This window comes from Phodopus roborovskii, unplaced genomic scaffold (assembly GCF_943737965.1).
Source record: "Phodopus roborovskii unplaced genomic scaffold, PHOROB, whole genome shotgun sequence".
NCBI classification, from domain to species: Eukaryota; Metazoa; Chordata; class Mammalia; order Rodentia; family Cricetidae; genus Phodopus; species Phodopus roborovskii.
This window is the reverse complement of record NW_026126434.1, coordinates 14430345-14454312: the sequence shown is the minus strand read 5'-3', so window position 1 is coordinate 14454312 and position 23968 is coordinate 14430345. Positions and strand designations below refer to the sequence as shown.

General features: G+C 35.4%; 1 protein-coding gene across 7 annotated transcripts in view; it reads right to left on the bottom strand.

Annotated features, from left to right (window-relative positions):
- The window catches only part of Jmjd1c (jumonji domain containing 1C), a 114473-nt gene that overhangs the window by 6419 nt on the left and 84086 nt on the right, over positions 1-23968 (bottom strand). For all 7 annotated transcript variants that reach the window (XR_007834678.1, XM_051186836.1, XM_051186837.1 and 4 more), the window contains 14 exons: positions 19749-19950; positions 17712-17926; positions 16626-16778; positions 14477-14566; positions 13742-13869; positions 13204-13414; positions 12570-12784; positions 11729-12007; positions 8420-8588; positions 7590-7680; positions 6866-6996; positions 6343-6465; positions 2627-2766; positions 65-241 (listed from right to left, as the gene is read on the bottom strand). Coding sequence is in view for 6 of the 7 variants with exons in the window: in XM_051186836.1 (XP_051042793.1) it covers positions 65-241; positions 2627-2766; positions 6343-6465; positions 6866-6996; positions 7590-7680; positions 8420-8588; positions 11729-12007; positions 12570-12784; positions 13204-13414; positions 13742-13869; positions 14477-14566; positions 16626-16778; positions 17712-17926; positions 19749-19950 (2324 nt within the window). In the remaining variant the exon portion in view is untranslated. The remainder of the gene's footprint in view (positions 1-64; positions 242-2626; positions 2767-6342; positions 6466-6865; positions 6997-7589; positions 7681-8419; positions 8589-11728; positions 12008-12569; positions 12785-13203; positions 13415-13741; positions 13870-14476; positions 14567-16625; positions 16779-17711; positions 17927-19748; positions 19951-23968) is intronic.

The following is a 23968-nucleotide window of genomic DNA, read 5'->3' as shown; positions in this document are numbered from 1 at the left end:
CAGAATAATTTCTTTTCCAAAGTTCTTCCCAGTATAGAGGTGTTAGAATTACATAAATATGTACCTGATGAAGTGTTCCTGCTGGCAAAACAATGGCATCACCAAGGAACTGAATCAAAGTGCAGGCTCTCACTCCATATTCCTCAAGTAGTCTCTGGCGGAGCTTTCTATTCACATACCAGCTTTGGTCCCGTATTGGATCATGCTCTGGCAGAACTTCAAGGCCTTGTTCTTTTGAAATCTGATATAAGTTAAAATAAAAATATGCATACCAACTTAATCGAAGAAAAGTCTGTCTTATATTGGTCTTTTGCTTGAATACTCTTATAAAACAATGACTAGGGACTGGAGAGATGGCTCAATAGTTAAGAGCACTGGCTACTTTTGCAGAGGATGTGGGTTTGACTCCCAATATCCATATGGCAGTTAACCATCTACAACTCCTACTTCCAAAGGAGCCAATGCTGTCTTTCGGTGCCTCAGGCACTGCATGCACATGGTACACAGACATAAATGCAGGCAAACTACCTGTACATATAAAACAAATCTCAAACAAAAATTATCAACAACTGCTCTTAATTCTAAGAAAACAAGGCTTATCCCAGCATTGCAGAGGCAGAAATGGCTGGATCTCTCTGGGTTAGAGGCCTATCTGTTCCATACAGTGAGTTCTAGGCCACTCAGAGCTGGAGTAAGAATCGGTCTTTAAACATACTGCAATTATTTATGAAGTCAAATGGTATTAAAGTACCACAGCTGTTAGAAGTGTGCATGGTCCCTTCTTGCTACTACTTTCTCCTGGAACTCACCTATTTGGTTTTCTTCCATACATTTGTTTCCTATTCATGTAGAAAGGAAAAAAAAAAAAAAAAAACTTGCCTGTTTTCCTCTCTAGCCAAACCAATCATGCACATAGATTTCATAACCCCTTAAGGATATATACAAGGACAACTGTTATAGATGTCATGACCTAACTCTTCAAGAATCTATTTCAAGAACTATTAATAGCTAATAAAAAACTAGATTTAAAAGGCATACTTAACTATATTTTAGGTTAGAACACTTTTAGACATTCTAAATGTAGTGATTTGGAATGGCTCTTGACTTCACATACATCACAGGGACATTATTTCAATCCTTCCAAGAGGATGAACAAAGAAAGCAATAGTGACTTGTTAAATCCTTCAAGCCACTGACTTTTATTTTATCACTAGTTTTAGTCACTTTCTGGGCAATTAGAAATTAACCCAAGAATTAAAAGCATTATGAAATAAAAATTTAGTTATGTTCAAACAAATATGGTGACCAATCAAATATGGTGAAGTAGAATCGCTGTTGAGATCGGGAGTCAGGACCAAACTGAGAAAACTAGTCTCATGTTTTAACATCTACCTAGATGGTTCTGATGCTATCAACTTGGGCAGGGAGGCATCTTCTTATAGCAGGTGAAGGTTGGTGTAGAGACTCTGAAGTGCTCAAAGCAAGCCATCCATAGATGGGACATGCACATCAACCTTCAAACCCTCTGGGGAACACTGCTGAAGCAAAAGCAGAGCAAATGTGGAGGCTAGAGGATGGGGAGAAGAGCTGTGACTATGGAATCTCATCTTCTGAAAGGAACATGCTGTTAAACACACAAACCCACAGCAGCTGTGATCATCTGCACAAATTTAAACCATTCACAATTTCCAAAATCTGTGGCGGGGATGAGAACCTCACAGACCCCACCCCTAGCAAGGAGCTATTGGCAGCTGATGGATTCTTAGATAGAGTCACTTGTCTTTAGCGGTGGCCACTGGTAGGATGCCCATGGCCTACTGGATAACCCATACTCATACCCATCAGAGTTGGCGGCTCGCACACAATTAATCCCAGGTACTTGGGAAGCAGAGACAGGCAGAGTTCAAGGTCAGCCTGGTCTACAGAGTGAGTTCCAAGATCACCAGGGCTACACAGAGAAACCCTGTCTTGAACACCCCCTTTGCCATCACCACACAAATACACAAAAAAGACAGGAAGGAGGGAGATGAGTGGTAGAAAGGGAGGAGCTAGAAAGAGATGGATATGATCACGATACATTATATACATGCATGAAATTTTCAAAGATTAAAAAAAACCCAAAACTACTAGGCAATTCCTAATATCTCTTTTTACCAGTATGATGATGACTATGTGTGTCTCTTGGGTAGGGTAGTACTTCACTGTAAAGCCCAAGAGAGCATTAACAGCCATGAACAGGTTGCTGTTCAAAACCCTCAAAATAAAATGGACTTTAAAAACAAGAGAACATAGCTCTAAAAAATTGTTTTTATACAATTTATCAGTATGGGTGTTTTCCCTGCATATGTGTTCATGGTGCATTCAAAGGCCAGAAGAGGTCTTTTGATGGTTATGGGCTGCTATGTGGATGGTGGGAATAAACCTGGGTCCTCTACAAGAACATCAAATGATCCTAACTGCTGAGCCAACTCTCTAGCTCAATATAAAGGAGCTTTTGAAATTCAATAAAACACTAAAAAGAACTAAAAGTATTACATTATTTAACACTGCAGAACGCTTAAAAAAAAAAAGGTAGAAAATAATTAGTTCAACGTAGAGGTAGAATTCTCTGAAACTTCAATTATACCTTTTGAAGGAATTCCCTTATCTTGTCAAGATCTTTTCCAGCATAAATATGCCACAGAGCACCAGGCATTTCACTCGAATCCTTTAATCTTTTCCTTAACATATCATCCAATTCTTCTTCTTCAAATTTCTTAAGTGTTCCTGAAACACAGGCAATTATTTTCAGTTGGTCAGTTCAGACCACTAGAGACCTAAGACCTTCTAAGGCGGATTACCAGAGCACAAGACCTTTCGTCTTAACTTTTTTTTGGGGGGGGAGGTGGGGGGGATTCATATGCAACCCAAGCAAGTCTGTAACTTGCTATAGAACAGTCTGAATTGCAACTCATGATCCTCCTGTTCTAGGTTCTAGTAAAAGTATGTGATCCCACTGCAAGGTTATATACCCAACACTGTTGGGGTAGGAGAGCCCCGAGTTTCCGGCTCCTGTGCCCACAGGAAGAAAAGCAGTGATTTCCCACGAGTTTGCTTAAGGGACAGAGACTATGTACTTTAGAGCTAGAAACTTAATTAGTTTCAAACTAAACAACACCCTCCCTGTCTCAGGGGTGGTCTGAACAGCATAAACTCAAGGCATACCTTAACCTACAAAAAGTTATTTTTTGACATTTATTATTTGTCTTCTCTATCTACTAAATCCAACAGGAATCATTACCTTGATTTTATGTTTGAGCTAAAAGGTTCAATGAAGTAAGTAAAAGGCTTAGTTATATGCGTGCATTTGCTTAATATGGGTTACTAATGAGAAGAATTCTGGTTAATTTCAATAGGATAGCTAATTTGTCATCTCTTCACAAAGCTATGGTTCTAAGGAAACGTCAGGCAATCATATTTTGGCATATTGGAAATCACTGTATCTACATAAGGAAATTTGGAAAAACATAAAAGTATCAACTCTAGGAATTTCAAGGATGAACATTATAGCAAAAATTTTCATATTCATTCAAAAAGAATTTTAGATTTATTTATTTATTTAACGTGTTTTTGTTTACATGTCCATCTGTGTACCACATTGTGTGCCTACTGCCTCAGAAATTCAAAAGAGGACATCAGATCTGCTGGAATTAGAGTTATAGACAACTGTGAGCTGCCATGTGAGTGCTGGGAACTGAACTTGGGTCTTCTGGAAGAACAGCTAGTACTGTTAACCATTGAGCCATCTCTCCAGTCTGTTTTCTGTGTTTTAAATACTGTCTACTGCAAAGAATATATCAGATGTTTCCTAACATCTGTGATGGCAAAAATCTTTACAATAATATTGAAATCTGGCTGTAAAGTTTTCCTAATTCAAACATTTATTAGAGGATTAATAGGGTTCATGTTCTTTTCTTGGAGAAGAGGGGGTAAAAAGTCAGGAGTTCATGAAGTTGTGTAAGGTCTTAATAAAAGGATGTAACAGATATTTCCTAACATCTATGACAGGAAAATACAATATTCAAATATCACTGCAAAGGTTTCATTATTCAAATATTTATCAGACATTTAATAGAGTAACAATAGGTTCATTCTGGGGGAGGGTTTAAAATTCAGGACTTCATGGGGTTCCAGGAAGATATTAATAAATCTATACAAATCGAATAAAAAGGCACTAAGAGAATAGTTGAGTTTTTGATGTTAGGTGTGACAAAGTTTCCCCTAATTAATGAAAAGGATTTAAAAAAAAAAAAAAAGGACAATACTACAAGCTTACTATAAACTTCTATCCTTCTTTAGTTTACTTCAAAACTGTATTTTTAAAGTGTTCTCAATAAAATTACAGGCTGGGCCATATGTGATGGTGCCTTCCCATAATCCCAGCACTTGCAAGGTGAAGGCAGAAGGACTGACATGAACTGAAGACCAGCCAGGGCTATGTAACAAGTAAAAAGCTAGAGAGAACCATATAAACAAGACATTACCTCAAACAAACAACAACAAAAGCCATAACACAATACATTAAATAAAATACACATTTCAATTAATAGATTGTTATTCCTAACTTTCCAACTTAAATTTTACTACTCTATTTTAATTTCAAATTTTACTGTTGTAGACATGGGGAGGTGAGCTGCCATCTCAAATCTTACTGCTTGAGAGAGGAATCACCAGTAAGATGAGAGTTGACTACTGACTAGGTTAATTTTCCATTGGTAAATGAAAAACTCTCATAGGTGAGCTCAGTATGTTCAAGCAGGCTACTATTTCTTGAGATGTTTACTTATGAATATAATCCTAAAATATTCCTTTGAGAACACCAATAAAAAAAATGTTTAAAAGAAAGTTTTTTTCAAAAGAGGAAAGATGCTAGGAATAGGGGGATAGGGAATAAGAATAAGTAAGAAGGTTCCAGTGCTTTAGGCCAAACAGCAGATGTTAAGTTCCTCAAACTGAAAAAAGTGCTAAAGGGGACATTTCAATACATTAGAGGCACCAAAGAGACAGTTCCATATCTAAGAGTACTTGCTGCTCTAGCAGAGGACCTAGGTTCAATTCCCAGCACCCACATGGCCACTTTACTCCAGTTCCAGTGGGCCCTATGCTTTCTTCTGGCCTCTGTGGGTACTTGCGTGCAAGATATGGTACACTTACATAAAGGCAAGCAAAACACTCATACAAACAAACAAGTAAGTAAGAGTAGAGGATCATAAAAAAAAAAAAAAAAAAGGCAACTAAGAGTAATGTCACAGATTTGGAAAGCTTATGTAATCTGAACTTCTATACTAGCGCTAGAACTACAACTAAATGTGCCAATGACCTCCAGTTCTGTAGAGAACTGGGTTGGGGGTACTTCATTATAGTCAGAAATGACCATTAAGGACTTAAGTAATCAAAGTCTTACAGTGTTGAGAAATATGCCAAATATGCCAAAAATATAGTATGTATGAGAATGACTCCCCTATCTCCAACAGCTTAGTCATTCAACTGTAGATCTATTCTGAGCTATAGACAGAATTAAACCAAACTAGAAAAGGTACTTCTGTAACTATAGCATAGTCTATTCATGAGGTGTCAGATTAGGTGAGTATTCAGTACAGCTAAGTCCAAACTGAAGAGACCCATCACAATGGTCCAGAAAGAACTATACAAGTATGTTTCAGTGAAAGCAAGAGACAGAGGGTGTCAAGGAGGGCAAGGGAAAAGTTCTGAAGGCAGGGGTAACAGAATGACTGGTTAGGAGGTGGATTACTTCTCAGAATAAAAAAATTTTAGTCTGCTCTTATTCTTATTTAACTGCAACATCATCAATCAGAACTAGGTAAATGCTCTACCACTTAAAGAGAAGTTGTGGAAAAGGAAACTTTAAGAGCTGTGACTTTATATTTAAGAGGGAAGGAACAGATGACAGCAAAGATTCAGAGAAATAAAAGAATGAAAAGTAAAATCTAAGAATATAGAAAAAATGGTCACAGAAAACATGTTTTTCCTTTGGAGTCCAAGGGGTGGGGGTATGATAGAATCATAAATGGTATCTCCCACTGATACCCTCAAAACCTGGTGGCTATTCAGCACATAATTCCAAGTGATTTTAACAAAAAGCATTCATAAATACAATACTTAGTAAAAACAAAGGCTCAAATAAAAACATTTACTTTTAAAATTACTACTTTTTCTTTTCTACATGATAAACAAGAAAAGTAATTTTCAGGTAACAAAGGTTAGAACACACCTCCTACCCCCAATCTACTGTGTTAGCCCTGTAACCAGTAGCAACAGTGGTTACTCTATAAGTTTCTTTACCTGCTTTTGAAAGGACACCATTTCCCTTTGCTATGCCGACATAGACTAGAATATTCACAACATCAGAAGCTTCTACGTGGAGATTTGTAGTTCCTATGTCATGATCTTTAGCAGCAGCAACGCCTATGTGAGAGATGAGACCTTTCATTCCAAAGTACTGTACACATATAACGTACAGCTATTATTCCCATAAAACAATTTAATTATAACTTTTGTTTTAGTTGCCTTGTTATACTTGCCCCTAAAATATAGCTGCTAGAAACTATCAATAAATGCCACATACAAAACAATTCAATAAAAATACATAGAAATGTTATAAGGAATTAAGTATTTACTTGGATATACTGGCTATTAATTCCTATATTACACTGAACATTAAAAAAGGGTTTTAAGAGAATTATTAAAAGAACAGGTTTACTGATGGGTTAAAAAAAAAAAATCACTGGGCAATTTGCTTTTAGGTTTAAATCTGTTAAACTGTCATGAAATCCCAACTTAAAGAGAAATGTAAACATATACTTACCATAGGCACTGCACAACCTGGGTCCTAGATCAGGGCGTACAAAGAACCCTGGCAAGTGGGAGGCCAAATTGAACTTCCCTTCTGGGTTGCAATATTCTGGCAATGGCAGACTTCTTAAAAAGTCTTCATATCTAAAGATAACAACACAGCTTTCTTTTGAATACAGACTTGTATTTAAAATATTTGGGGGGGGGGGTTACAGAGTTTCTCTTGCTGCCCTGGAACTCACTCTGTAGACAGGGCTGGTATCAAACTCAGAGATCCACCTGCCTCAATAAGTGCTAGGATTAAAGGCATGAGCACCACAGCCCAGCAGGAGGTATAAAATTCTTCATTTGTGAAGACTGGAATATCCTTCCCTTAAACTACGCAATACTATTGTAGAATCAAAACCTTCAGAGTCTAAAATGGATTACTGTACAAGGTAGGCATAAAATATACATACTAATGTAACAATTATACTTTCCTAAACACAACAAAGTACATAAATGCACCAACAAGAGGGAGGCCTACAACAGGATACTACAGAACCCTAATACAAATACTTCTTCAGGATGAAGTCTTCCCCCTTGATAAGGCTACAGAGACTTAGTTTCACTTTTTAGTTATTTATTTTTACTGAGAAAGCCAAACAAAAACAAAACAACAACAACAACAAAAACCCCTTAATACTTATATGTATTATATGCTAAGAACAAGCCCGGTTCAACTTCCCAAGTCATACCTTGCTGGCATCATAGTCTTAAAGTCATCTCCAGATGGGCAGTCTTTCAACTTTAAAACTACAGTTTCTCCACTTTTGTTTTTCTGCCGTTCTATAAAAATAGAAGTTAGTTACTTAAAGTACAACTTAGGCCTTTTTATTCACGAAAGAAATGTGAATGGTTAAGACTGTTGAACACAGATGCTTCATGGGTGCTGGTGCGTGTGCGTGCGTGCGTGCGTGCGTGCGTGTGTGTCCAAGGAAGTTTGAAGAGGGCCTTGGATGTCCTGGAACTAAAGTTACAGGCAGCTGTCAGTTAACCAAAGTGACTAACTCAGGCCCTCTGCAAGGGCTGCTGAACCATCTCTCGAGCCTCAAGATTTAAATATGGGATACACGGCATTAACTACTTGTAGTATCTAAAAGGAATTGCTCTTCCTAATTATTTATATTTGTTAATATTAATCTCACACATCTATAGTTTTTAATTTTCAAAGTGTTTAACATACACTATATAATTTTATTTCTATAATTGAGGAAGTCCTTATTAGGAAATACAGTTTAAATTATGTCAAAGTTAAAGGAAATTAGGACTAGAGTTAGGATTATGAACCATTATTTTGTTTCTAAATTCTTTATTTTTTATCTTATTTATTTAGCTCAGTTGGCCTCAAATTCACTAAGTGCTGTGAATATATTAACTGTAACTACATGAAGGCCTCTTTATTTTTTTAATAAACTGAAGAACAATATAAATATGGATGCTTCACAAGTGAAGAATTAAATTGTGTTAGTAATTTATCACCTTAGGGTTATGAGTAAGACAACAGTGGGGGAAAAAAATAACATACTTGAAATTTCTTCAAAACCATCCCAGAACTCCTTAACGTTGGCATTTGAAACAATGCTGTCTTTGCAGTTCAGGAGATCAGCTTGATGGTCTCCAAAATCCAGACTAATTGATTCTGCCTTCCACAAGCTAATGTTCATTTTCTTATGCACACCGGAAACCACTGCAGGCTTATGAATAAACACAAATAGATAACAATTAAAGGCGTCTAGACACTTCAAAGCTTAAGTGTACATGCAAGTGGATGGCAGTATTAAGTTTTGGCCCCACTAGCAAATTTGTGAATATTGTGAATAAAGGAGGCTACTTACAAATAGTTCTGTACTTGGAAAGATACATACATATGAATGAAAACAATAATGAAGAATACCATGGCAAGAATGAATGATGCTATTTACTTATTTATTTGGTTCCTATTTTATTTTGACACAGGGTTTTTGCAATGTAATACAAGCTGTCCCCCATGCTCAATTTCCTAACTGCAGGTACTATCACATGGGCCAGCATATCCAACAAAATTACATTTTTGTATAGAAATTTCAACAGATAGAAACTTTCAGAAAGGAAGTCTGAAGATTGCATTCATGGGTAGCAGGGATATTTTCGGAGATTGCTTTATCTACAGGCAAACTTTTAAAAGACACTATATAATCTTTCTACGTATGCAATAAATGCATTAACATTTGAAATAAGAAAGTCAAGATCAAAACATTATATACACTTAATTTACAACATTTAAAACACATTCTCTTTCACCTATACAAGGGTCCTGATAACAACAGAGCACAGGCATGATACGATTCTTTAAGCCTACTGATTAATATAAATGAATCTTGCCTTTCAGATCTCATGAATCCAAATTTTACAACATTGTTACTGAAAAACCAGTAACTAAAGATTTACTATTTCTAAAAATTCTAATAAACTACATAAAAATACTTCTATGTTTAATTGTTTAATAAATAAATCATTCAGTTTTTATTCTAAATAATAATATAGTTCTGCAACATGGAGAATTTATGAAATTATGACTTTAAGAGTCTAAATAGAGATTAACTAAGACATTTAAAACTTCATAAAACAAAAGCCTCAAGTTAGAATTTTTAATTACAAAATATTAAAAACAAAAAACCCCACTCTGAGCCAGATCTCTCTGAATCTGGTCCACACAATGAGTTGTAGGCCAGTTGGGGGATACCTAGTGGGACTGTCATTAAAAAAAAGGAATGCAAAGATGTCTGTGCAGTTAAGAGCACTGGCTGCTCTTGCAGAGGACCTGGGCTTCATTCCCAGCACCTACTCAGTGGTTCATAAATATCTGCAACTCTACTTCCAAGGGATCCAATGCCATGCAAGCGATGCACAGATCACAGGCAAGAACACACACACTACATATATATGAATATACTTAGAGTATATTATATACATATGTTAAATAAGACAAACCCTCAATGAAATCTAGTCTAATGCTCCATTAAATGTTCAATAAGCTAATAATATGTTCAACTCCTAAAATAGGTACAGATACTAGGTATTTACTGCCGACAATTCATACACAGCAGTTGATATATAAAAGTAATCTTATTATTCCTTTTACCAATCTTTAAAAAGATAGCTAATTGGTATAGTAAAATTAATTCTAGGTAAAATTCTAAAGCTACTGTCATCATCTTACTAAACTACCTCAAAGACTTTCCAATCAGACCTTTTACCTTTGATATTTTTCTCCTGTAAGTATCTGCTGTACAGTCAATTATTTTAAATTGCCAATTATAGCTATCACTTACTATTAAAGAGTGTTTCGTTGTGTATTCTTTAAGGTGGTAAATTTCTTTTCCGCCCTCTCCTAGGTTCAAAACAAGCCAACCTACTTACAGAGTTCTGCAATAACTAGTATATGTCAAGGAATGCCATGTTAACTTACAAAATTTTACTCAATTTCTAAGTAATTCATAATAGCTTGTTTGAATTAGTACCTTGGCTTAGCCAGACTCTCACAGCACCTTTCAAAAAGTCCTTAAATTCTTTAACATGTTCATACAAATGACCATGTGACTGTTTCCTATCAAAAAGTCCCAACATAAAATGAAGTGTTCAAAATTTCAGTTCACCAATGGTAGCAGATCCAAAAAGGCTCAAAGATTTATGACATCATTCTTGTGTATATGCAAAACCTAGATAGTGTTCAGTGGTGTTGTGTTGGACTGAATGACCATTTCTCACCACAGGGACATAGTTGACTAAAATACTGAGGAATGCTGTAGTAAAATAGTTCTTACTCATCTTCACAAAGTCTACTGAGTTTTACGTCTTTAATTAGATGCTCAGTAACTGCATATTAAAGTAGAGCTGGTTAGATGGTTCAGCTGGTAAAAGTGATACAGGCAAGACTGATGCCCTAAGTTCAATCCCTAGAACCCACAAGAGTAGAGGGAGAGAAGTGACTCCCAAAAGCTGTCAACTTTCACATGCACACAAACACACAAGTAATACTTAAAGATAAAAAATAGAAGGGTAGTAGTAATTGGTTCCAAGGAGGAGGAAACAAAGTAATATAATACCATAAGGCAGGTAATTAAGTCTGCTCCAAATTTTTTATTAATTTAGATACTTAATATGTGAATCACATATAAAACATTAAGTCAGGACTTTGGTCATAAAAACTAATTATTACTTGGGCAGAAGGAAATTATATTCAAGATTCGATAAAATGAAGGCTGGGTATGGTGGCACATGCCTTTTATCCAATGATTTGGAGACAGAAGCAGATGGATCTCTGTGAGTTCAAGGTCAGCCTTGTCTAAACAGTGACTTGCAGGACAGCCAATGCTACATAAAAGGACACTGACTCAAAAATCCAAATCCAAAACAAAAATTTGATGAATTAATAAGTCAGGGTATGGTATGCAGTGGAAAACTGTATGCTTTGTGTTTTATCACAAGCCTATAAAAGATTTTTAAAACTTAACAATTTTTAAAATTTTTGTAAGCATTAAAAGGGAAACCCATCTACATTTTCATCAGTTCAATACAATTGCTTTTCATATTAACATATTAATAAAAGACTTAAATCAGAAAAAAATTGTAAATGTATTACTAATGCACGTTACTCATTAACTAAAACTATCTGTCAAAAATCTACTTCCTTATACACAATTATATACCTCTAGACAAAACCAGAAATCCTGAAATAATAATTTTGGCAATCTGTTAATTTTGAGGGTCTTTTTTTTCCCACACAGGAGAATCAAGTTTTCTATTACTTCTTTTCAGGTCCATAAAGAGTTTTAACCACTGTTAACATTCTTACCTGTCCTTGTTTCCAACACTCTTTGAAAAGCTTCCAGTTATTACTATTCTTGTAATCCTTAAGCCATAAAATATGCTGGTCACAGATCCAAGAATGTGGTATATCACTGTATAATTTATTGCTTTCATTCGTGGCAGATTTTCGGCTTTCTTTAGGTTCTTCATTAGGCTCTGATTTTGAATTTATCTTGGTAGTTTTATTTGGTGGAATTTTGTTTTCAACAACTGAAGCAATGATGTCATCAAGAATGTTAGGCATAGTCCGTCCACTTTTGCCACTCTATTAAGAAAAACAAACAACTTCTGAAAACAATAAGGACCCTAATTTTGGTAATGTAAAAAAACTACTGGCTCTAAGAGAGATCCAGAAACAGTCATCCTATTTTACACATTGGTATGTATCGGGCAGAGGGAATAGGGGTAAGAACTAACCATATACTTTAAAAGCAACTATAACATTTTATTTTTCCTTTTTATTGACAAGTAATTAGATTTGTTTTTCAAGTACTTTTCAGATATTTTCACATAGATCTACTTTCTGTCACTACAAACCTAACCTTCAGGCTGCAAACAGCAATCTTAGAGCTCTGCCGGACTCAAATAAACTTCTCCAACATTCTACCTAAGATGGATAACTCCAGCTTTGAAGTTAGAATTGTAATGAAACCAGACCTAGCTGTTTATTTCATATGTATCTGTTTCATTAAAACCATAGCTAAACATCACATCTATACAAATTTAAAACCAGAGGCTAGAGGTATAGCTATAGTTAAGTGGAGGGTACTTGTACAAAATGTGCAACAACCCACATCTAACAAACACACACTAGTTGACAGACTCACCGAGGCTCCCATTGAGTACACTGGAGCAAAGGCAATGCCAGCATCTGTAGAGCCCACACGAAGCTTGCCAGCCGTAGTAGTCAGCAAGTCACGTAGGGTTGAGCCCTGTTCACTGTTCTGGGAGGCTGGAGGCGATGTGCTGCCATTTGGAGAATCAGAGGCATCTTGTTCTCCCTCTTCTTTAATTTCCTTTTCAAGAGCAAATTCTTTGTTTTCTGAAATATAATTTAACAAATAGTTAGTACACACTTAATAGTAAAGTATAGAAAAATAGGTAACCTACATTTTATAGTGAGGAATAAAAGCTGTGGTGGCTCTGATGCATTCACCTGACCACAAAGGAGACGACTTAAGTCCCTCGTTGGCTACATTGGGATGAACAGGCTTTCCTCAGCATCTCAAATGTGTAGCTGAGTGACTACCTGTTGTGAATACTACATTCATAAATGAGTACAGAACTAATTTTGATATCATCAAATCTTAAGGAGGGCTGGCTCCTAATAAAAAAGGACAAATACTTTCTTGATCCTAAGATATAATTTAAATAAAGCACCAAACAAACTATTTACGGTCATGTACAATAAGTACACTGGTATACTTCAGGCCTTTAATACAAACTTTAATAGTTGCTTACCTTGTTTTTCCTCTCTGGCTTTTTGCTCAGCAAGATCAGCTAGCCAGTGCAGCGGTGACTGGGACTCTGGAGGGGTCAACCTGCTGTCTGTGCTTACACTTCCAGGGCTGCTACTACCATTGCTCTGAGATTTCTGAGGGGTGCTCTGCTGCTGAGATTCAGGTATACACAAGGAAGTTTTACTACTGTGGTTAAGAACATTCTGTAAAACCTGTAAGGGTAAAAGAGTTGAGTTTTTAAACACTATTTCCTTAATTATTCAGTTAACACCAGTCATTGTGAGACATATCTACAATTAATATAGAAACAAAAACCTAGAGTTTTTTTATTTTTTTTGTTCCTGTTTGAGATATTCCCAGTGTATCCAAGAACTCATTGTGCAGCTAAAGCTGGCCTTGAATTCACAGCAATTCTGCCCCAGCTTAGTAGATGCTGTGATTACAAGCATGGCTGCTGTGCTGGGCCATTAACTGAGTTTCCAATTCCCAAAGCTGTGTCATTTACTAAAGGCTGTATATGAACAGACTTTTTTACTTACTTGAGACACACCATTCACTGTAGGAAAATTTCCATCTTGTAAGTTCTGTTTGTTAGTACAGTGACAATGGGATTTAATACCATATTTTTCCCTAAGAATGTGCATGGCATCAAGAAGATCTGTCAAAACTGTAAAACAAAACAGCAGTTAGTAAAGACCCACTGGTTGTTATAGGCACATGCCTTCCTTAGTATGCTTGAACAGGAGAATGCTTATGTTTTTCTCACCAGTTATTACTCAATACTACCTACCCCTCCAGATATCACAGAACTACCACCAACCAAATTTGTTAATTTCATATTGTCCGATTATTAAGTTATCAGTATGCTCAAAACTTGTAGGAAGAGTCACTACAATCCAAACAATATCATTATTCAATTTCCCTTTTCCATAGTGTCTGCGTAGTTTATTATACTGGGTCGGAGAAGAAAAGACTTTCCCCCATCTTTATTAAATCTAAGAGCTGCTACCATTTTGAACAAGACAATTAAATTGGTTAAGCCATACTTTTCTAAAAAATAAAAGTACTTGCTTTTGTTTGGTGGGGGGTTGGGGTTGAACCTAATACCTACTGTATGTGTAACCAAGGTTGTTCTCAAACACATAGCAACCCCAACCTCTCAGATGCTTAGGTGACAGATATTTATCACTATGTCCAGTTAATATAGCTGAAACTGCTCTTCTATCTAGACAAAATAGGACCTATAATACAAAGTAACACATACTTAGACTTACCAGAGCCAGGTATAATTTGAGTTGGCATTAAATGCTTATGATCGTGAGGCTGTCCTTTTACACACTTCATCCAAGCATACAACTCTTTGTCTGTAAGATAATATACCTTCTTTCAAGAAAATTCTTTGAGTATAAATATAATGGTTGTATAGTTACATGAAACTGCAATGGCAGTCTTCGATTTTGTTTTGTTGTATTTTTAAAAAGTCAGAAAAGACAACAAAAACCCAATGAATACTGATAAAAGCATTGATTGAGACAGAAAAAAAAGGGGGAGGGATGTGATAACTCTTTCTAAAATGACTATTCCCTGCTACTATTACTATAAAGGGTCACTTCTAGTTTCTATCTGATTCCAAAATATAGCCAATCTTCTTTTAGCTCTTAGTTTTTTTTCTATGCATAAGAGGTTGCACATTATATTAGACTATATTGACACAAGTTTAAGGACACTGCTAATATATTCAGCCCTTGTCTAACATGTATGGGTCTATAGATGAAATAACTGCCAACATGCACACAAAATGCAATAAACAAACAAACAAACAAATAAATAAATAAATAAATAAATAAATAAATAAAAGTTTTAAGACACGGAGAAGATGACACTCTATAGAGGTAGTACTAATTGCTATTGCTGATCTCAAACTAGGCTCGCTACATTCAGCGGCAATGTGAGGGACAGCATGAGACACTCCATGCCTCAGAGAGCTTTATGAGTTTACTGACATAGGCAGCTACTCATGATGTAGTTCTAAGAGCTTCAAAACAAACAAACAAAATCCCACAAAGCTCAAGCAATTCAGCATAAATCCAGAAATGTTTCATGAAAATGTTAAGATTAAAATAAGCTTTTAAAAATTTGACAAATGAAAGACACAACTGGGGGGGGGAGACAAAAAACATGGGCCCTACCTCTAAACTATACCCCTATACCCTAAGAAATTACTCAAATGCAAAGATGAATTTCTTAACACTGTTATACCATTTTAGTCATATTACAGCTTAAGATTTTCAGAAATGCTTTTACATACCTAGGTCTTATTGGTGGTAAACAATGTATAAGAAAATGGTTGAGGGTGTATGGTAATTCTACCAACAGAAAAGGACACTGCCAGCTAAGCTATGGTTCTTTCTAACACCCAAGTCTAGGACAATGGAATGACACAGCATCTAAACCTTCCACAGGTTTTTAAACCCCTATACTTCACTCTAACTTTATCCCTAACTGGTGGATACCACTATTGGATAGCCACTTACTAAACAGTTTTACATGAATATTTTTTTTTAATAAATGGAAAACAGGGTCTTGTTATTGACCCCCCAGCTGAAATTGAACATGAGTCAATCCTGCCTCAAGAACATGTATGACCATGCCTGTACAATGGTATCTCCCCCCCCCAAGCCTTGGACATGTTAGACAAGTATACTATCTTACATACTGGGCTTGCGGTAAGCCTTCAACACTTTTGATGCATAAATACCATCCTTTTAAAACTGTACCTTCAGCTTTCTTAGCAAGTGAAATACTAACACTATTTTGTGTCTAAAAATTATACAGAACAGTTTCAAAGTCTGTGATAGAAAAGATTTCTTCTTCATCCTATGGATGTGGTGGCACATGCCTTTAATCCCAGCACTCGGGAGGCAGAGGCAGGTGGATCTGAGCTGAGGGCTAACTTGGTCTACAGAAGAGTTCCAAGACAGCAAAGGTTACATTAAGAAACTTTATCTCAAAGCATCAAAAAGATATATGGGGTAAAGGGCACAAATGACAATATATCCTTAAAAAGTGTTTGAGCATTATAGACTGATATGTAGAAGTTTTCAATTATGACAACACAAATGACTACTGAATTAAACAATTCTAGAAAGATAGCGGGAACTGTGAAATGGAGTCTGAAAGCAAAAAGGCCTCAGCTAAATTTGAATTTAGTGACTTGAAGACATTCTGCCTCAGAGTGGATTCACTCAGGGGGTAAAGAATGAAGATGGAACTTCATTCCAAGTGCAGACACCGATAAATCAAGGCAATTCCTCTTCCTTATCCAAATGTTATGAATGTCCACAATGGAACATACCCACAATTAAGGAAAAACATGAGCAATAAAGAGTAACCCCACTTAATCCCATTAAGCTATGTGCCAACCTCTAGAACTCTTCCTCTCCTTGGCCTTGTAACAATCCAAGCAGGCCACGAACCCACACTTGCGGCAGACCCAGTGAACGTTAAACAGGGTCGCTTCACATGCGTCACACATCTCCCGAACACCTCGGACTGCTCTTTTCCAGGCAATTTTGGCTGAAATACAATAAAATAAATGACAATAAATCAAGAATGTCTACAGTTATTTTAATGTAAAAACAAGAGTAGATTCTTGTTTCTCTAAGAGTATGGCTTCTCAATATGTAGCTGGCATATTCTCAGGCTAGCCACAAACTGTCCCCCTGCTTCCACTTCCTTGAGTATAAGGATTATGCTCCCAAAACAGATTTCTTGATAATGAGCACAATTCTTTAGAAGACCCAGAAAGAATCCTAAGTAAATATTAAAATGGCTGGCTTGTATCCAAAACAAGGTTTCTACCATGTGTGTAGTACAGCATGGCTAGTGGTATCTGTAGCCTCCATCATTAGATAGCGAGCGTCATAGCCAGCCCTCTATTCAGTTATGACACAAAAATGTTTCTAATCATTACCATATATACTTTGACAAACAATCTACTGATTTCAGGGTAGAAAAGACAGAGAAAAACATAAACACTGAGAACATATGTCACACTGATGCTTACTGATACTAAATGCTTTACATTGAAGTAAATAGAATCCATATAACTGCATTGTAAACAAATACATGAGGTAGTTAACTTTTCCATTTTACAAACCTGACATTTAAAGAAATTATCTGCAAAAGTCATAATGAAACAAGAACTTGCGATTCAACTATAAACTGTGATAGATTTACACACACACACCAAACGGTACTGTACAATTTTTCCAAGTAGACATTTTGTCGTACTAGTTCATGCTGCATCATGATTATGAAAACATTGTTGTGATTTCATGAATAATCCATTCAATCTCAAAAGTGAATTATCTGTACTTAAGCACCTAAGAGGTGGCATTATCACAGCTCAAATACCAATAAAATTAGATGAGGGACCTAATGATTAAACTAATACAGAGACTATGTTAAAGGAAATTTATAGAGTTCATGTTATATTAATTTCCTTACCATCTTTTTTCACCCAGGACAAAGCTGTCTTCTCAGATGTAACTAACTGACAGAACTTATCACCTATTATATCCAAGATATATTTAGAAGTTTCAACATCTACTTCATCATCTTCGTAATTTTCATGTGTCCATAAACTCATGGCTTCATCATCATATTGGTCAGGAGAAGAGAAACCATCTATCCTGACCACTCCATTCTTACTAAATGACAGTCTGAAACAGTAAATTAGAAACTAAGATTAGAAATAATTTTTATTCTACTACTATATTATAAACATCTTATAATTTAAAACATGGTTTCTCACACATACTTAAGTTATTAATCAATTTACATTCTCAGGCATTACCTAGTAGCATAATAAGTAGCACTGATTTTACGTGATTTTGTTAAGTAAGGTTTGGGGGATCCAAAGCTCACTGGTACAGCAATGACCCAGCATGCACAAAGCCCTGACTTCCAACCTTCAATGGAACAATATCAACCACCTATTATTAGGTAACTACAGTCAGCTGTTAACTATTGGGAACACCATCCAAGTATTATATGAATATGAGAGCCAATTTATCTCCCCAATGTTACCAAAGCAGTATTGTTACTTTCTACTTCCTCTTTCCCAACCACTCAATGCTTCATGCTTTAACCCAGCCTGGCCTTGAATTGCACCAATTCTCCTGTGTAAGCTTTCTGAAATTATAAGCATGTACCACAATGCCTGAGGTGTAATTTAACAACTATCCTTTCTTAATCTAAAATTGATAAAGTTAAAATGTCTTTAATCACCTTGGGATTTTTATCGTAGTACCAAACTTTTTATTTTCATTTAATGTTTCATTTTTGTGACAGGGTCTCACAGCCCAGGCTAGCTTCAAACTTGCTATAGGACCTTGAACTTCTAACCCCATTTCCCTTCACTGTTAAAACCAAGATATTCCCCTGATAAGCAGAACTGATTTTAGACTATTTGAATTATCTTCAATCAGTTTTGTCTTCATCAGAACATTTCTTTTCATCAAACCCAAGGTCTTCTCATCTTCCTCAAAACAACTCCCATGATACCAATGGAATGTCTTCTACACTTGCAATAGCATTATTTTCTGTAACTTTAACTTCTTCCTAAAGTAGCATGCTTTGCCCTTAGGGACTGTTTGCCATAGACTCTGAAGTAAAAATGGCTTTTGTTTTGTTTTGAAATGGGTCTCTCTCTACATAGCCCAGGCTGGCCTGAAACTCACAGAGAGCAGCCTGCCTCTGATATTTGTGTGGAACTACAGTAAGGACTGTGTGCACACTACCTTATCTCTTTAACATCTCTGTAAGTACCCATACATTTCCAAACGAAACAGCTTAGCTGTAAGCCTTGACAGGTTATAAACTTCACAGAGGCACCAAGGACCAAAGAATATTCTAGAACAAGAATAACAGACTCTAGGATGGGAGTTTTCATTGGTGGGGTTACCAAGCTTTTTTGATTTTTAATCAAGTCAAAAAATAGGCTTTTAAAATTTAAAGTACTTACCAATAGTTACATTAAATTTAATATCTATGATTTCATATTTTATTATAAAACTTGTGAGCTATAACAATATGCCTTAGCTATGATATTTAAGTGTATATTTAACAAAAATATGACCATTCCCATGTAACAAGACAATGACATGTTTTCATAGCCAAGATGGTTTATCTGCATTCATAGACAGCAATGTTTACTCATATGTTAAACTGTTTTGGCAAAAGCAAATACCTCTTTAAGAAATTTTTTAAGAAACTGGGTATTTTCTTACAGCTTTTAGAAAAAAAATGGTGATATTTTTGATTAAAGAGAAATTTAATCTTTCAGAAGGAAGATGTGGGAACATAAGTAATTGAATAGTGATGTGAAAAGGCTGCTTGCCAGCAGCTGTCAAGCACAGCATGAGTTAGTATTGTTTAGATTGTGTCACAAATAGGACACACTCCCAGATCCTGAAAGGGACCTCTCAGAATACCAGTACAATACTCAATAACCCTACCCTGACAAGATGTATTTTTACTTACCTTCTAAAGTAGTAAAATCTACAAAATACTGGTGAGTGAGTTGATTCTTCTCCTTTTTTACTACGAATAAGTCTACATTCTCGGCACTTTTGTAAATTGGGCCCTATCTCACAGCAAGAGTCATCTTGCAAAAAGGATTCCCCAGTTTGCTTCAGTTTCTTGACTTTTCGCCAGTCTTTCAACACAGAACGAGGAATGCCAGCTGTAATGTCAGAAAGTGATTATTAGCAGGAATATTCTTTGGGATTAAACTCTAGCTGATTACACTAAATTTCAGTTATATGATGGATAATTTCTGTCTATATACAGCATCCTTTGTTTACCTGCTCACCCATTGTAACTGGAGAGGAAAGCAGGAGACCCTCTGCTGAAATGACATTTTTAAACACTACATATTCATATAAATAGAACACCAAATATGAGAACCATTCACACTAGGCCTTTAATTCCAGCACTTCAGAAGCTGAGGTGGAAGGATGAGTGAGTGAATGTTCAAGGCCAGTCTGAAATAGAACACCAAACATGAGAACCATTTACTCTAGGCAAACATTTAGCTTAAAATAAACGTGTATGAAGGTGTGTATATATATATATATATATATATATATGCCTTTAATTCCAGCACCTCAGAAGCTGAGGTGGAAGGATGAGCGAATGAATGTTCAAGGCCAATCTGGGATATCTAGTGTCTCAAAAACTACTATAATCACTAAAACAGTGTTGCCTATGACAACAGTATCGTATCTGACATCAATATATTTGTGGGAACATTATCTTTCACAAAAGTAAAAGTGTTTTAAAGAAAGGGAAAAAAGACCCACAATATGAATTGTGGAAATAATGAAAAACAAAATAAACACACAAATTGACCAAATTGCTCCCTGAATCTTTGCAAATACGGTAAAATCCCTTCTCAAGTGTAAAAGGAAAAACAAAATAATCTGATTTCAAATAGACTATAGTATAGAATTTTAAGGTGAAATGTAGATTTATTTACCACATTCAGTACCACTATTACTGTTTATTAACATGAAGTAAATAAAGGGCCATTAGCTAAAGCAATCAGTCATCTATATGACAGGAGCAACCTGTAGGCCAGGAAAATTTATGAAGTACATACACAAATGTAATTCTACCTATAAAAATCTAAAAGATATCCACTGTTACCTCCAGCTGTATTTATTAACCCTGTCTTTCTTATTAGATCTACCACAGGCATTTGATGTACAGGCCACTATTTGTAACTGAAGAATAAATACTACTATCCTTGTTTTCAAATCCATTCTGCTTGTATCAAAGACAGACACAACTACTCTTTTGAAACCAGTATTGCTTCAGAAACTTAAGAACACAATCCCTATCTAGAATTCCTATATCTATATATTGATAGGGTAAGCATTATAATTACAAAAAAAAAAAAAAAAAATCACTTTCACGTAGATAGTAATGTTTGAAGCTGGATTAAAGTACTAAGGTATTCTTAAGATTGATGCCTGCTTCTGTTTCCCTTTTTTTAGTCTTTATCTTAGGGTTAGAAACCATTAGACTTAACTCAGTATAGACATGTTCATGTACATGGCACACAGCAGTTAATGACTTAAAAAGATGTTTCCTGGGATACAGAGATGGCTGTCCAGTCAAGAACCTTGGCTGCTCTTCCAGAGAACTAAGGTTCAATCCTCAGCAAACACATGGAAGCTCACAGCCTTCAATCCCAGTTCCAGAGATCCAATGGTATTTTCTGGTCCCCACAGGAACCACACATACACACAGTCCAAAAATATTCAGGGAGGAAAACACCCATATACATAAAATAAAAATTTCTCCTCCAATGTGTAAGGGAAATATCTCCTGTGGACTTTATTAAGGGTGTCAGAATGAACAACAGAAGTGTCACACCACTGATAAGACTTATATTTGGCAAACTTTCTTCAATCATTTACTTTTCAACTGATTATAGTAGCGTAAAGTACAAGATGCCTGTTTCTATTTTTTTTAACTAGAAATTAATTTTGCCCAATATACTTTTAACTCTAGATGATGGGAACAGTTTAGAATGTGAAACCCCATTAATAGTGATTGTAAAAATTTAAACAGTACAATGAATTTTTTAAAAAGACACTTGAAAACAATTCATAATTATGTAATTATGTGATACCAAACAGGCAAACTGAATTTTTAAAAATGAATAAAATTATAAAGGCTTTTGATACAGTAATTCTTCTATATTATTAGACCAAACAAGACAATACTAAACTTCTTTAGGAATTTAACAATAGTATTTTGTTAAAGACATCATCCTTTAATTCTAAATGTCTTATTGACAACTTATCTAAAATGTGCTAGGTTGGAATTAAGACACTCTTAACAAAAATTATCTAACAACACTGCTTCCTTTATACAGTGAATACCTTTAAGATCTATGTTTTTATTAACAAATTCACAAACACCTGCCTAGTGAAAACTGGAAAATGAGAGACACAAATATACTCTAACCTTTGATTTCTCATGCCAACACCATAAATGTATTTTTGATTAATTCAGATTACAGGTGAGTCACAGATTATATACATCAATAGATATAGTGTAAATATGCTCAAATCTGCTGACAATTTCAGCTAATAAAGTAAATTTATATAAAAATTATTTGGGAAAGGAAGCCAATTTCTAATTAAAATGAAAGGCAAAAGATATGGTGATATGCCAAAACACTAAATAAAGCAAAATCCATTGTAGCTGCCTATAGAATGTACTAAGAAACATTATTTATGGGCATGTAAAACATATTACAAAACGTAATCATAATCAAGTCAATTATAAAGTATACATGTATGATACTGTAAAAATCATATGAAATCCTCTAACATGCAAACCTAATTCATTCTTTAAGCTGACCATGACTAATGACAATTCCATTAAACAACGGGGAGAAAAATGTAAAGTTTCATCTAAGAAGTACATATTCAGATCTAGAAATTTTTTGACTCGTGAAAACATCCTACATTAAGTAATATTTCTACATGGGCCAGAAGCAAATCAACTCTACTCTTAATTAATAAACTACATAAGCAGTCACTATAACTTTCAAACAAATGAGAGTTAAAGTACCTGGTCGGAAACTAGATACTTGTCACCACATAAGAAGATTTACTAAGCATTACTACCTGTCCATTATTTTAGAATATCACTTGGAAACATGCATATTCATTATTGATATGAAAAGAGAATGTGCATGCTATTTAAAAATTTGATGAATTTAACTTCAGAAGTATTTTCAAACTGTTGAAAGCTATTTTCTAGAAGTTTAAATAATTAGAATACCCAACATCAAAAGAAATACATGAATTAAAACAATTAATGACCACCAATCTTCTCATGAATTAGTTTAGAGGGTAATAAGGAGAACCACAAGAAAGAAAAAACATTGCTATATATGATATGATGTTAAATCAGTGCCAGGCGTCCTCTGACGTCAATCCCTCTCTGCCTTCTGACTGTCCTTGCAGTTTGTCAGGAGCTCTAGCTGAGCTAGTCCTTTTCAATGATTCCACTCTCCTGTTTTTCTCTACTTCACTTTGCCTTTTGTCCCACATAGTTATGTGGGAAAGATCTTACTCTGAAAAGGCACAAATAAGAGGCTTCAAGCACCCAAACACTTATGGGAGTATTGCTTGAGCATCCACACTGTCAAAAATGTTTTGTATATGTGGGTGATTATACAGATACAGTAAAACAATTACTTGCCTTCTGCATTATGCAACAAATCTACAAAGAAATAAGCAAACTGAGAAAACTACTTCAAAAGACAGAGAAACATTTTGTTATGACTATTACTGATAAGTATTCTTCACTTTGTCCAGCTGAAGCCACAAAGGAAAATGAAACTCTGGCCAGTTCTGAAGTGTTTGTTTATTGTGGAAATACTTATTAGAATAATCACAGACAATCACAAGTTTCTATTTTTAACTTTACCCATTGTTAAAATGGGAATTTCCATACGCTTACAGCTTTGCTTTATGATAAGGATGAGATAGGACCACATTCACACTACCATTAAGTAGTGTGTCTACAGGTAAGCACCAATTATTTTCTAACTAAGTCATGTCATAGTTTATTATCATACATTTTTGTAGTGTAACAAAGCTATATTTTGACATTTCTAGGAAAAGATCAAACATTATGAGTCATTCCTACATTACACATTGGATTGCACATATCAC